This window comes from Oncorhynchus mykiss, chromosome 3 (genome assembly GCF_013265735.2).
Source record: "Oncorhynchus mykiss isolate Arlee chromosome 3, USDA_OmykA_1.1, whole genome shotgun sequence".
In the NCBI taxonomy this organism is placed as follows: Eukaryota; Metazoa; Chordata; class Actinopteri; order Salmoniformes; family Salmonidae; genus Oncorhynchus; species Oncorhynchus mykiss.
In genome coordinates, this window is record NC_048567.1 from 14,096,148 (window position 1) to 14,111,459 (window position 15,312).

Here is a 15,312-nt window from a genome sequence, read left to right on the forward strand (position 1 = left end):
GGTCCGCAAACAAATATTATAGGTGAATGCCGCCACCTGTATTGGCTGTGTATCACCCTTCTATTTTATAGTATGAATGTATTATCTTTGTGAAAAATTGCCCTACCAACTAACCCTGTACTCATTAAAACCTCACCACTATTCCACTACATTGGCCCTATCTGATCCTACATGGGGGCCAGCAGCCTGGGAGGACAGGACACTATCGTTCAAAACATCTGTGACTCTTCTGCAGTAAAATCTTGTACACCTAAGTGCTTCTCATCAGCTGCCACCAGAACATCTATCCTCTTTAATTTACATTCCATTCCTGCGGTACAATTGACAACCATAGCCATGAATGCCCCAAAAAATCTACCTTACTGAAGCACATGTAATTCCTATCACTCTCTATTGGCCTCAGCCTACTCACATGGATCCATCTTCCTCTATTACTCTCTTCACAGCCTCAGCATATAACACCTGCACTACTCTGATGCTGGAAATCTCAAACTGCCTTTCTCTCACCGGGCACCTCTGATCTCCAGCACCATTGGTACCTCTACAGTTTACACACACAACTTTTTCCACCGATACTACAGATTCCTTTGTCTCATGTCCTCCTGCACTCTTTGCACATCGAGGAATCTCCCTCCTACACACTGCTGCCACATGACCATAAGCTTGACACCTAAAACACTGTAATGGATTTAGGACAAAAGCTAACACGGGATAACTGACACATCCAACCTCTGCATCAAAACTCAGAAGTACAGACAGTGTCTTCTTTGTTTCACCAGTTATCCACCGGGTCTGTGTCGCACCAAACAAATCTTCATCGCCAGTTGATCCACTTAATACTTAACGCCACTCCAGTTATCACTCTTTTTAACGGTGCCCTGTTCCAGAGACGAAAACAAGTCACAGTTCTTGTACCCAGTCGTGTGGTGCGGATCGCACGCTCCCTCTAGAAGGCAGGAACGCAAAAAATGTGCACGATTCCACTGTGAGTCACTTAAACCGACCCAACATTCCCCAACCTCTTTACCACCCAACCTGACACCACATATTGATCTGCCAGAAGGCAAGGATCCATTCTCTCCAAAAATATCACTCCCACTGGGCCAGAATCTTCTTTGTCATAATCACGATGAGGATCAAACTTTACGCTCCTCACCACACCTGCCACCGCAGTTAATTAATCCTCACACTGGTCAGATTCAATTTCCTTCTGTAGCTCTTCCAAAAGTTCTGTGTGATCCACCTTTCCATGTTCATTCAAAACATGTTCCACTTTTCTCCTTCTTTCCCTGACCGCCATATTCTCCTTCATCAGATCTTCCAGATGGCTTGTGCTTGTCCCCATTCCAAATTTACTCATAATACACTACTGTATATATACAAAAGTCTGTGGACACCCCTTGAAATGAGTAGATTCTGCTATTTCAGCCACACCCGTTGCTGGCAAGTATATTAAATCGAGCACACTGTCATGCAATCTCAATAGACAAACATTGGCAGTAGAATGGCCTTAGTGACTTTCAACATGGCACAATCATAGTATGCCACCTTTCCAACAAGTCAGTTTGTCAAATTTCTGCCCCTGTTAACTGTAAGTGCTGTTATTGTGAAGTTGAAACGTCTAGGAGCAACAACGGCTTAGCTGCGAAGTGGTAGGCCAAACAATCTCACAGAACGGGACTGCTGAGTGCTGAAGTGTAACGTGTAAACATTGTCTGTCCTCAGTTAAACACTCACTACAGACTTCTAAACTGGCTCTGGAAGCAACATCAGCACAATAACTGTTTGTCGGGAGCTTCATTAAATGTGTTTCCATGGCCGAAAATCTGCACACAAGCCTAATATCACCATGCGCAATGCCAAGCGTCGGCTGGAGTTGTGTAAAGCTCGCCACCATTGGACTCTGGAGCAGTAGCAATGCATTCTCTGCAGTGATGAATAACTCTTCCCCGTCTGGCAGTCCAATGGACAAATCTGGGCTGCCAGGAGAACGCTACCTGCCCGAATAGATAGTGCCAACTGTAAATTTTGGTGGTGGAGAAATAATGGTCTGGGGCTGTTTTTCATAGTTTGGGCTATGAGGGAAATCTTAATGCTACAGCATATATAGACATTTTAGACGATTCTGTGCTTCCAACTTTGTGGCAACAGTTTGGGGAAGGCCCTTTCCTGTTTCAGCACAAAGCAAGGTCCATGCAGAAATGGTTTGTCGAGGTCGGTGTGGAAGAACAAAGACTGTCCGGCACAGAGCCCTGACCTCAACCACTTCAAACACCTTTGGGATGATTTGGAAACCAGGTCCAATCCCCAACATCAGTGCCCAATTTAACTAATGCTCTTGTGGCTGAAAGGAAAAAAGTCCCTGCAGCAATGTTTCAACATCTAGTGGAAAGCCTTCCCAGATGAGTGGAGGCTGTTATAGCAGGAAAGGGGGGACCAACTCCAAAATAATGCCCATGATTTTGGAATGAGATGTTCGACGAGCAGGTGTCCACATACTTTTGTAGTATATGTTCCACTTTTCTAAACGTTTTCCTGTCCGCCATCTTACCCCCACCTCATGACCACTCCATAAGCTATTATTTTACCAGTCTGTCTTGTAGACTCGTACACTGTGGCTGGGCTGACCACTATTCTATTCTATACATTGTTGCCAAAATATCAGTTATAGCCTTAACCCTACTGAAGCAGAAATATAGCTAGGTTGACTGAAGTTATAAAAACAGTCTACCTTGAAGGACACCATCATATTTTGCCTGTAGCAAGTTGAACTTCTACAAATGTGAAAGGATTAAAGAGTTGATAATGTCAAGTTAAATTCAGTTATGATTAAGGTGTTGATGATGTGGTGGTGGTGATGATGATGATGATCATCATCATGAAAACATTTACTGTTCTAAAGCTACAAATGCACGAAGTTCAATTGGCCTAGAAATGGTTGGAAAAAAAGGTTTAACCCCAGTTGAAATGAGAGGGGGAATCAAATTGTTAATTGCTTCCTCCATCATTGATCTAATACCATTGGACAGGTCAAAGCAATACAGTATGAATTGATATACAATATGTAAATTAAAAAACATGTCAGGGATAATCCTAAATAGATAGGGAGGGATTTTTGACACAAGGCGGAAGATTTATTTTCAAAATTACATTTCCATTTAATCTAACTGTGACAGAGCTTTGCTGCCACCATGTGGCAGAGACGGTCATGCCTTCAGGAGATTTCTGGAAAATAGAAATGAATAAGTAGTCATCTATTCAACCATTTAATAACATCATACATACATAAAAAGGTATACAAATACAAACATATACATCAAAATATTAAGGATAAACAACATTCCTTCAATAATAAACTATACAAGTTTAAACCACAGATAATAGTCACCTTGTTAAATATTAGCCAATTTTTTTTTACAAAAACAAGCATGTACAAAAAGTGGCTTTGAACGAAAAGATAGACAATTTATATATTCAGCTTGAACAATGACATGTGTGTATCATACAAATTATTCTGATCTTATCTAGTATTCCCTATTAACAGTCTACCCCACTTTCAACATTCTCAATAGTAACTGTATCGCTCATACAAAAACAGTGCTGAAATGTGTCCACAGAACCCATCATTTTCTGAGTCACAAAAGATTATTGAAATCAAACTTTTTGATTTGAATTCAGTCCTGGAGATTTACCTTGTTAAATCTGAGTACATGCTCAGCGTTCAAATTCTTAAATCCTGCCTTAAACTTTCCCTTAAACTAAGTGTCAAGCTGTTTGAAAACTTTATTGAATTACCTTGATGACAAGGTCCTTCTAATGTTTGTATTTTCTTTGCTTTAAAGGATGTCAATCATGTTATCGTAAAGCCAAAGTCAAATTTCCAGATTATGTGGTCAATAACGTTTTTCTCATTATAATATAAGACCCTATACCTCAGCATCAGAATAGGACTTCTCCTTGCTACGGCTTGTGAGTCCAGAGTTTGTGTAGGTGTGGTTGGACCTTGACACTTCCTCGGTGAAGGCACTCTCCAGAACCGTCAGAACGGACTTGCGCAGCTTCTCCTTGAAGTCCTGGCCCATGAACACGTACAGCAGGGGGTTCAGACAGCTGTTGAGGAAGGCCAGGCTGGTGGCTATGGGGACCCCGATGGTGGTGACGTGGTCTAACGTGTAGCTGAACTCAGCCGCCGCGTTGTTCACCATCTCGATCAGGGCCATGATGTGGTAGGGGGCCCAGCACAGGAAGAAAGCTGTGATGACTGCAGCGATGATCTTGAATGGCCTCCCGGAGTGGCTGGCCAGGTTGCGGTTCCTCTTGAGCCGGTGGATGATGATGGCGTAGCAAGTGACGATGATGGCGAAGGGCACCACGAAGCCCAGCAGGAAGCGGGTTACGATCATGGCCTGATGGCGGAACACTCGCAGCTCTGCCACCTCCTTTGTGTCATAGTCATCGGAGAAAGCAAAGTTGTTGAAGCAGTTGAGGATTTCTTCGTTCTTGTAGGATGCCCCGATGTCCCGGAAGACAAAGTAGGGGGAGCTGAGGACCAGGGCCCACAGCCAGACACCCAGACTGATACAGGATGCCTTGCGTATGTTCCGATGGTTCTGGGCCCAGACAGGGCGCACCACGGACACACACCTGTCCATGCTGATGACCACCAGGATGTAGACGCTGGCGAACATGTTGAGGAAGCTGATCGTGGAGTTGAGCTTGCACATGAACTTGCCGAAGGGCCAGTGAAAGTCCATGGCTGTGTAGGTCACACTCAGAGGCAGGAATGCTGTGAAAAGGAAGTCGGCCACAGCCAGGTTGAGGAACCACACCGTGTTGACCGTCTTCTTCATCTTAAATCCCGTCACCCAGATGACAAGTCCATTTCCCAGAACCCCCAGCACGAAGGCCAGGCAGTAAACGATGAGGGACATGAAGTTGAGGGACTGCCGGAGCTCTGCGTGCTCGTCAGGGTAGTCCTCATAGTCGTCTGTCGAGTTGCCTGGCGATGAGTCGTTGTGAGACAGCTCTGTCCAGATCTCAGGATACAAAGGAGTTGTGGTTAAGGCCATCATTGTGTTTGAGAACCTGAGAGGGTAAAGAAAAAAATGTTTCATTTTCAGAGAAGATGACAGTTTGATAATATGCAGTAAATTAATGATGTGCAAAGTTGTCTAATCTGCATAAACCATTTAATATTTTCATATTTAGTATGTTGTTCAATTCTTAGGATATATGACCTTCACCACTCTTCAGGCATGCTGCCTTGCTGTTCTTATTTACATCCCCTAGAGTTCACTGACACACTTCAAATGTGCTGAGAATCATGAATTTAGCAACAAATGTGTTAATTAAGGTATATCTCCTTAACTTGCCCTCACAAGCCACAAAGATAGAACATTTTGGAAACCCCAAGATCATTATAAAACTGGAGAATGTGCACTCTATAATTCGTTTTTTGGGGGGAGTAATTAAGGAAAAGGATTTGTTCAGAGTTTCACAGTCTTGTATATCTTGTATACTATGGAATATAACTATGGAATGAGGAAGGAAGGTTTTTCATATAGAATGAAAAAGAAAATGTGATTCAGTTGATATTTCTCATCTAGTTGGATAATGAGTAATATGCCTATAAAATGCACTGCTTAAGTTACCTATTTATCATGTACGAGTCATTTATTGATTTAGTATTGCTTATTAAAATTTGTTAGGAATTATGGATTCATTCAGTTATTTTTATTACAAATTATTAATAAGTTAATGTTACCCTCAACTGGTATATCATAACCATAAGACATAAGCTACACATACAAATGATATGAATGTAACTGTTGCTCGGGTTGGCTATTTATTTGCAAAGTTTTAAAACGGATGGTACCGAATTTCTATTGTTTTATTCGTTCATCAACTGTTGACGTAGAAGCCTACAAATACCAATGTAATATGATTACTCCAATGAATGGTGAAAAATGTTATAGACATACCTTGAATAACGTGTATATTCCAATCAGAACAGGCGAACGGAGTTGTCTCTTCAGCTTGAAGGACGTTGTCTGGAACGAAACCGGTACGACTACACTGATGTAGTCAGGAGCGCAGACTGTGTAGTATCTTGAAGTGTGACGTCAGTTCTTCATATGTTCAGCTGGAAGACACAGTTGTAACAGGCACTTCACATGAGATGCTTTTCATTGGAAAATATCCACATTCTGTGCAAGAAACACAAAATTCAACACGTAACAAATATACATTTTTAAACAATGTTTGTTGGCTAAGTGTTTGTGTGTAGTACAACGCATTGCTTACCCACAATGACAAAATTAATTGAACTGTTATGACACAGGCATCAAGCTATATAGCCTGACTACACAGTTCTCAAAATTAGAATAATTCTGAATCAATGGAATTGCTACCTAGCAGCGACAGTGGTGTCCACGTTTAAAAACCGTGCGTATCATTTTCTCATTATGGAGAAGGCTAGTGACGCTATACGACAGTCATCACCGCCACAACTTCTGTGACATTCATGATGACTCGTCAACGTTGATAGAAGCCGCGTTCACATGCTATTCGGAACCAGGAAACTCGGAAAAGTCTGATTCGTTGAACACTGCACGTGTATAACTACAACTGTATAGCAAGTCGTACGTTTCAAAGTGTCCTAGTTCCGAATAGCACATGAACGCAGCGCAAAAGCAAGGAACATCTGCTTTTCCCTGTGGTGGAGGAGAGGTAGCAAAATGTGATTTGGAATCTGTAACCAGAGGAAGTTCTGCCATTTCCTTTGAGGGTAGAAATGGTCTTTATATAGCTAAGTGACTATGCTGCAATATTTCCTCATTAACTACAATCTATCCACTTATTATTATTGAAAGCCAAATCGGTGTTTGTATGGGTAGGGTACATTGAAACTTGAATAGCCTATTGGGAGTATCCATATATTTGTTGGTGATTTTAAGCATAGTTTGTAGAGATGTTTTAGGTTGCAATTAGTCCTAGCAACAATATATACTGAGTATACCAAACATTAGGAACACCTTCCTAATATTGAGTTGCATAAATTGTCGGGGCATGGACTCTACAAGGTGTTGAAAGCGTTCCCGCAAAGGCGGAGGTGTTGCTAACATTTACGATAGCAAATTTCAATTTACAAAAAAAAAAAATGACGTTTTCGTCTTTTGAGCTTCTAGTCATGAAATCTATGCAGCCTACTCAATCACTTTTTATAGCTACTGTTTACAGGCCTCCTGGGCCATATACAGCGTTCCTCACTGAGTTCCCTGAATTCCTATCGGACCTTGTAGTCATAGCGGATAATATTCTAATCTTTGGTGACTTTAATATTCACATGGAAAAGTCCACAGACCCACTCCAAAAGGCTTTCGGAGCCATCATCGACTCAGTGGGTTTTGTCCAACATGTCTCTGGACCCACTCACTGTCACAGTCATACGCTGGACCTAGTTTTGTCCCATGGAATAAATGTTGTGGATCTTAATGTTTTTCCTCATAATCCTGGACTATCGGACCACCATTTTATTACGTTTGCAATTGCAACAAATAATCTGCTCAGACCCCAACCAAGGATCATCAAAAGTCGTGCTATAAATTCACAGACAACACAAAGATTCCTTGATGTCCTTCCAGATTCCCTCTGTCTACCCAAGGACGCCAGAGGACAAAAATCAGTTAACCACTTAACTGAGGAACTCAACTTAACCTTGCGCAATACCCTAGATGCAGTTGCACCCCTAAAAACTAAAAACATTTCTCATAAGAAACTAGCTCCCTGGTACACAGAAAATACCCGAGCTCTGAAGCAAGCTTCCAGAAAATTGGAACGGAAATGGCGCCACACCAAACTGGAAGTCTTCCGACTAGCTTGGAAAGACAGTACTGTGCAGTACCGAAGAGCCCTTACTGCTGCTCGATCATCCTATTTTTCTAACTTAATTGAGGAAAATAAGAACAATCCGAAATTCCTTTTTGATACTGTCGCAAAGCTAACTAAAAAGCAGCATTCCCCAAGAGAGGATGACTTTCACTTTAGCAGTGATAAATTCATGAACTTCTTTGAGGAAAAGATTATGATTATTAGAAAGCAAATTACGGACTCCTCCTTAAATCTGCGTATTCCTTCAAAGCTCAGTTGTCCTGAGTCTGCACAACTCTGCCAGGACCTAGGATCAAGAGAGACGCTCAAGTGTTTTAGTACTATATCTCTTGACACAATGATGAAAATAATCATGGCCTCTAAACCTTCAAGCTGCATACTGGACCCTATTCCAACTAAACTACTGAAAGAGCTGCTTCCTGTGCTTGGCCCTCCTATGTTGAACATAATAAACGGCTCTCTATCCACCGGATGTGTACCAAACTCACTAAAAGTGGCAGTAATAAAGCCTCTCTTGAAAAAGCCAAACCTTGACCCAGAAAATATAAAAAACTATCGGCCTATATCGAATCTTCCATTCCTCTCAAAAATTTTAGAAAAGGCTGTTGCGCAACAACTCACTGCCTTCCTGAAGACAAACAATGTATACGAAATGCTTCAGTCTGGTTTTAGACCCCATCATAGCACTGAGACGGCACTTGTGAAGGTGGTAAATGACATTTTAATGGCATCGGACCGAGGCTCTGCATCTGTCCTCGTGCTCCTAGACCTTAGTGCTGCTTTTGATACCATCGATCACCACATTCTTTTGGAGAGATTGGAAACCCAAATTGGTCTACACGGACAAGTTCTGGCCTGGTTTAGGTCTTATCTGTCGGAAAGATATCAGTTTGTCTCTGTGAATGGTTTGTCCTCTGACAAATCAACTGTAAATTTCGGTGTTCCTCAAGGTTCCGTTTTAGGACCACTATTGTTTTCACTATATATTTTACCTCTTGGGGATGTCATTCGAAAACATAATGTTAACTTTCACTGCTATGCGGATGACACACAGCTGTACATTTCAATTAAACATGGTGAAGCCCCAAAATTGCCCTTGCTAGAAGAATGTGTTTCAGACATAAGGAAGTGGATGGCTGCAAACTTTCTACTTTTAAACTCGGACAAAACAGAGATGCTTGTTCTAGGTCCCAAGAAACAAAGAGATATTCTGTTGAATCTGACAATTAATCTTAATGGTTGTACAGTCGTCTCAAATAAAACTGTGAAGGACCTCGGCGTTACTCTGGACCCTGATCTCTCTTTTGAAGAACATATCAAGACCATTTCAAGGACAGCTTTTTTCCATCTACGTAACATTGCAAAAATCAGAAACTTTCTGTCCAAAAATGATGCAGAAAAATTAATCCATGCTTTTGTCACTTCCAGGTTAGACTACTGCAATGCTCTACTTTCCGGCTACCCGGATAAAGCACTAAATAAACTTCAGTTAGTGCTAAATACGGCTGCTAGAATCCTGACTAGAACCAAAAAATTTGATCATATTACTCCAGTGCTAGCCTCTCTACACTGGCTTCCTGTCAAAGCAAGGGCTGATTTCAAGGTTTTACTGCTAACCTACAAAGCATTACATGGGCTTGCTCCTACCTATCTCTCTGATTTGGTCCTGCCGTACATACCTACACGTACGCTACGGTCACAAGACGCAGGCCTCCTAATTGTCCCTAGAATTTTTAAGCAAACAGCTGGAGGCAGGGCTTTCTCCTATAGAGCTCCATTTTTATGGAACGGTCTGCCTACCCATGTCAGAGACGCAAACTCGGTCTCAACCTTTAAGTCTCTACTGAAGACTCATCTCTTCAGTGGGTCATATGATTGAGTGTAGTCTGGCCCAGGAGTGGGAGGGTGAACGGAAAGGCTCTGGAGCAACGAACCGCCCTTGCTGTCTCTGCCTGGCCGGTTCCCCTCTTTCCACTGGGATTCTCTGCCTCTAACCCTATTCAGGGGCTGAGTCACTGGCTTTACTGGGGCTCTCTCATGCCGTACCTGGAGGGGGTGCGTCACCTGAGTGGGCTGAGTCACTGATGTGGTCATCCTGTCTGGGTTGGCGCCCCCCCCCCCCCCCCCCCCTTGGGTTGTGCCGTGGCGGAGGTCTTTGTGGGCTATACTCAGCCTTGTCTCAGGATGGTAAGTTGGTGGTTGAAGATATCCCTCTAGTGTTGTGGGGGCTGTGCTTTGGCAAAGTGGGTGGGGTTATATCCTTCCTGTTTGGCCCTGTCCGGGGGTGTCCTCGGATGGGGCCACAGTGTCTCCTGACCCCTCCTGTCTCAGCCTCCAGTATTTATGCTGCAGTAGTTTATGTGTCGGGGGGCTAGGGTCAGTTTGTTATATCTGGAGTACTTCTCCTGTCCTATTCGGTGTCCTGTGTGAATCTAAGTGTGCGTTCTCTAATTCTCTCCTTCTCTCTTTCTCTCTCTCGGAGGACCTGAGCCCTAGGACCATGCCCCAGGACTACCTGACATTATGACTCCTTGCTGTCCCCAGTCCACCTGGCTGTGCTGCTGCTCCAGTTTCAACTGTTCTGCCTTATTATTATTCGACCATGCTGGTCATTTATGAACATTTGAACATCTTGGCCATGTTCTGTTATAATCTCCACCCGGCACAGCCAGAAGAGGACTGGCCACCCCACATAGCCTGGTTCCTCTCTAGGTTTCTTCCTAGGTTTTGGCCTTTCTAGGGAGTTTTTCCTAGCCACCGTGCTTCTACACCTGCATTGCTTGCTGTTTGGGGTTTTAGGCTGGGTTTCTGTACAGCACTTTGAGATATCAGCTGATGTACGAAGGGCTATATAAATAAATATGATTTGATTTGATTTGTGAAAACCCAGTAGCGTTGTAGTCCTTGACACAAACCAGTGTGCCAAACCAGTGCGCCTACCATACCCCATTCAAAAGCACTTAAATATTTTGTCTTTCCCATTCATCATCTGAATGGCACACATACACAGTCCATGTCTCAATTGTTTCAAGGCTTAAAATACATTTTTTTTGTTTTTACCTGTCTCCTTTCATTCATCTACACTGATTGAAGTGGATTTAACAAGTGGCATCAATAAGGGATCATAGCTTTCACCTGAATTCACCTGGTCAGTCTATGTCGTGGAAAGAGCAGGTGTTCTTAACGTTTTGTACACTCAGTGTAGCTCTAAGTGAGTGAACTAGCCTATGTTCTGTTGCTGCCTGGCCAGGTGTCCAGGAATAATGTCATGCATCTTGATGCATAAGCCTGTTACCATTTATGTGGTTTTGTATGGCAATGACAACAGTATTTAGAACAGATGGCTAAAGCCCTACAGACCTTGAGCCAGACTACCTATAAAGGCCACCAACTTCTAAACCCATCCCTGAAAAGGGTGGCTGTGGCCTGCATGACTGTAATGGGTTTCGCTCTTTGTGGGGTGAGCTCATGTTTGCTTGAGGTTCAGTGTAATAACTCTGTGTTGACTGTTTGAATCAACATCTGGACATATACATGTGTTTATGTCCCTCTCTGCACTGCCGAGCATGTGACAAGCAACTCACAGCATCTGTCAGTAATTTGGTGTGCCCACCACAGCTCTCTCAAATGGCAGGTTACTCCCTCCATTGCTGTGTCCACTGAGTCCTGAGCTGGACATTATGAGCATAATGTTGCTTCTGCATTTTAGAAATAAAACCATAAGCTCTGGTGACACAGACTAAGCCTGTTGTCTGGATCCATCACAACATGGCCATACTTTATGTAGTCTTTGTTTTTAATGTGTATATTTGCTAAATATATAGTGCTACATTCAGGCACAATTACCAAGAAACTCTAGTATCAAGTTGACCCCATTCTCAGCATTTACTCAGTAACTGTCAAGGGCCTGTTTAACTGTCAAGGGCCTGTTTAACTGTCAAGGGCCTGTTTTACTGTTTTACATACACATATAATCTATTGTGTCACATACAATAATACAGATGTGTGATATAAAATATAATGGGACTAAGAGTTTATGCAAACAACACCTCTTTTATCGTTACTTGGATTTTGAACATCCAGACTTACGTACGTCATACACAGCTTATTTTATCTCAGTTGCTTGGTGAGATGAGTGAATTACACAAGTGCACTAAAAGCTACATTTCATTCACCTTTTCCTGATTAGTGTGGACTTTGTGGTGTTTTATAACGTTTGCAGAATATTGCTTCCGCTGAACTTTTGACACTTTCTTTAGCAGTTTTGCATAAAGGATGTCTGCTCTTAAATTTACAAAAGTGACCTACCAGCAGCCATTCATTGACAGGAACCTTCATGAACTACTACTTCTATGGTCAAATTTGATGTTTTCATTGACCATCACAGCATATTACACTCACTTACATCCTGAAGAAAGATGGCGCCGTATTGGATGGCAACTGTTTTGCAACCTCCGACCCAACTTAGCTTTTTTTGTGATTATTTAGTTGTTTATTTTTACTTTATTTTCAATAAATGTATCCTCTATTACTTCTTACAACCGACAATAACTTTTGAACATCAGATCGGCAGTTACTTACTGTCACGCCCTGACCTTAGATATCTCTGTTTTCTTTATATTTTGGTTAGGTCAGGGTGTGACTAGGGTGGGTACTCTAGTTTTTGTGTTGTCTAGGATTTTTGTATGTCTAGGGTTGTTGTAGGTCTAGGGGTTTTTGTATTTCTATGTTGGCCTGATATGGTTCTCAATCAGAGACAGCTGTTTATCGTTGTCTCTGATTGGGGATCATATTTAGGTAGCCATTTCCCTTTTGTGTTTTGTGGGATCTTGTCTATGTGTAGTTGCCTGTCAGCACTCATTTGTATAGCTTCACTGTTTGTTTTGTTATTTTGTTTTTTCGTTCAGTGTTTCATTCTTGAAATAAATAAAAATGTACACATACCATGCGCCTTGGTCCGATCCTAAAAACGAACATGACACTTACCCCTGGGCTCTCTCTGTAATTCCAATCCAATTTTCGAGCTACCCAAGAGGAAACATCGGCATTGCAGAGGGAAGGGGGCCGGGGGGGATATGCTACCAACGGGACCCTCGAAACTGCAACATTCTTTGCTTTTCCGAAACATGGCACTCGGACAAGATACCCAAGATACCCATGGCTATCCAACTCGATGGATTCTCCATTCACCGGGCGGACAGGATAGTGGAGTCTGGGAAATCGATGGGGGAGGGGTTTGCCTCTACATCATCACCAACTGGTGTGCTAACTCCAGCGCGGTGGAAGTGTCGACCCACTGTTCACCCGTCTTGGAATACCTGATAGTCTAGGAATACCTTCTACCTCCCGAGGGAGTTTTCAGCTGTTATCGTGACTGTTGTGTACATTCCACCTCAGGACAAGAAAAACAGCAAACTGGCCCTTAACAAACCGTGCAAGGCTATAAACAAGCAAGAAAACCTACAACCAGAGGCTGCTTTTCTGGTTACCGGCGATTTTAATTCCACGTCACTAAAACACGTGATGCCCAACTTCTGTCAACACGTCTCCAACGCCACTAGAGTCGATAATGACCACTGCTATTCTACTCACAAGCAAGCATACAAAGCCCTCCCTTTTCCGCCATAAGCCAAACCAGACCGTGAGTCTGTACAACTGCTTCCTGTTTACAAGCAGAAACTCAAACAGGAAGTACCCATGACTTTCTCCGTTGAGAAATAGTCACCAGAATCAAAGATTATGCTACAGGACTGCTTTGTTATCACTGGTTGTAATATGTTTGGAGACTCCGACAATAATATTGATGAGCTAACCACCTCAAAAGCACTGGATTAACACAAGGTTGGCAATAAACTAAACACAGCGCTATCGTAGACAACCCTGAGTCTACGGCCGAGGATAGGAATAAGTACAAGAATTCCGGCGATGACCTGCGCAGAGTCATAAAACTTGTAAAATGACAACAAAGGAATAAGGTGGAATCATATTGCACAGTCTCCGACGCCCACATGTGGCAGGGGCTACAGTCCATTACGGATTACAAAGGAAGACCCAACCGTGACCTGCCCAACGATTCCTCTCTACCAGACAAACTCAATGCATTGGACAACAACAACATCATGCAGAGTGTGAGGGCCGTCACCGACCCAGAGGATTGGGTGATCTCGCTCTGGGAGGCCGACGCAAGAAAGGTCTTTAATCAGGTCAACACCCGCAAGGCCGCGAGGCCCAACGGTATTCCAGGGCGCGTTCTCAGAGCATGTGCAGAACAGCTGGCAGGCATATTCACGGTCATTTTCATCCTCTCCTTGTCTCAGTCTGTAATCCCCACATGTTTTAAGATGACCACCATCATTCCTGTCCCCAAGAACTCTAAGGCTTCATGCCACAATGACTACCGCCCTGTAGCACTCACTTCTGTAATCATGAAGTGCTTTGAGAGGCTGGCACACATTAACTCCACCATCCCAGACACTCTAGACCCACTCCAATTTGCATACCGCCCCAACAGATCCATAGATGATGCAATCTCAATTGCTCTCCACACTGCCCTCACCCACCTAGATAAGAGGAATACCTATGTGAGAATGCTGTTCACTGACTACAGTACAGGGTTCAACACCATTGTCCCCTCCAAGCTTGTCACCAAGCTTGGGACTCTGGGTTAGGACTCTGAGCACGCACATTTTGTTACGTTACAGCCTTATTCTAAAATTGATTAAAAAAAAAAAAATCCTCATCAATACACACAGTGCATGTCAGAGAAAAAACCAAGCCATGAGTTTGAAGGAATTGTCCATAGAGCTCCGAGACAGGGTTGTGATGAGGCACAGATCTGGGGAAGGGAACCAAAACATTTCTGCAGTATTGAATGTCCCCAAGAACACAGTGGCCTCCATCATTCTTAAATGGAAGAAGTTTTGAACCACCAAGACTCTTCCTAGAGCTGTCCTCCCGGCCAAACTGAACAATCAGGGTAGAAGGGCCTTGGTCAGGGAGGTGACCAGGAACCCAATCGTTACTCTGACAGAGCTCCAGAGTTCCTCTGTGGAGATGGGAGAACCTTCCAGAAGGACAACCATCTCTGCACCTGATAGAATAATTTATATGTTTAAAGTAATGACTAAAGTATTCCACCCTGAAACTGTAGAACTGTGTGACGTGCTAGAATCATAAAACTATAATCTGATGATGTGTGTAGTTTTAGTCAGAATTAGAACCAGGACATTTTGTTCCTTTTTATCTATGTAACCAGGGTGCAAGTGTGAAACAAATGATAAGAGGAGCAATCGACAGACAACTCGTGCAACTGTGAAACCAATAACAGGACATTCTGTCCCCACCTGTGGAGTGGAGAAACTGTTAGGCTTGCAGAAATTTATGAAACATGTTGCAGAATATGATTAACAATGTATGTGTACA

At 43.0% G+C, this 15,312-nt stretch overlaps 1 protein-coding gene across 1 annotated transcript; it reads right to left on the reverse strand.

Annotated features, from left to right (window-relative positions):
* Positions 1 to 3,253: 3,253 nt before the first annotated feature.
* On the reverse strand, positions 3,254 to 6,134 carry fpr1 (formyl peptide receptor 1). The gene is made up of 2 exons (XM_021591959.2): positions 5,982 to 6,134; positions 3,254 to 5,085 (listed from the first exon to the last, which is right to left on the reverse strand). The coding sequence occupies exon 2, from the start codon at positions 5,070 to 5,072 to the stop codon at positions 3,927 to 3,929; it is 1,146 nt and encodes a 381-aa protein (XP_021447634.1). The 5' UTR covers positions 5,073 to 5,085; positions 5,982 to 6,134; the 3' UTR covers positions 3,254 to 3,926.
* Between the last annotated feature and the right edge of the window lie 9,178 nt (positions 6,135 to 15,312).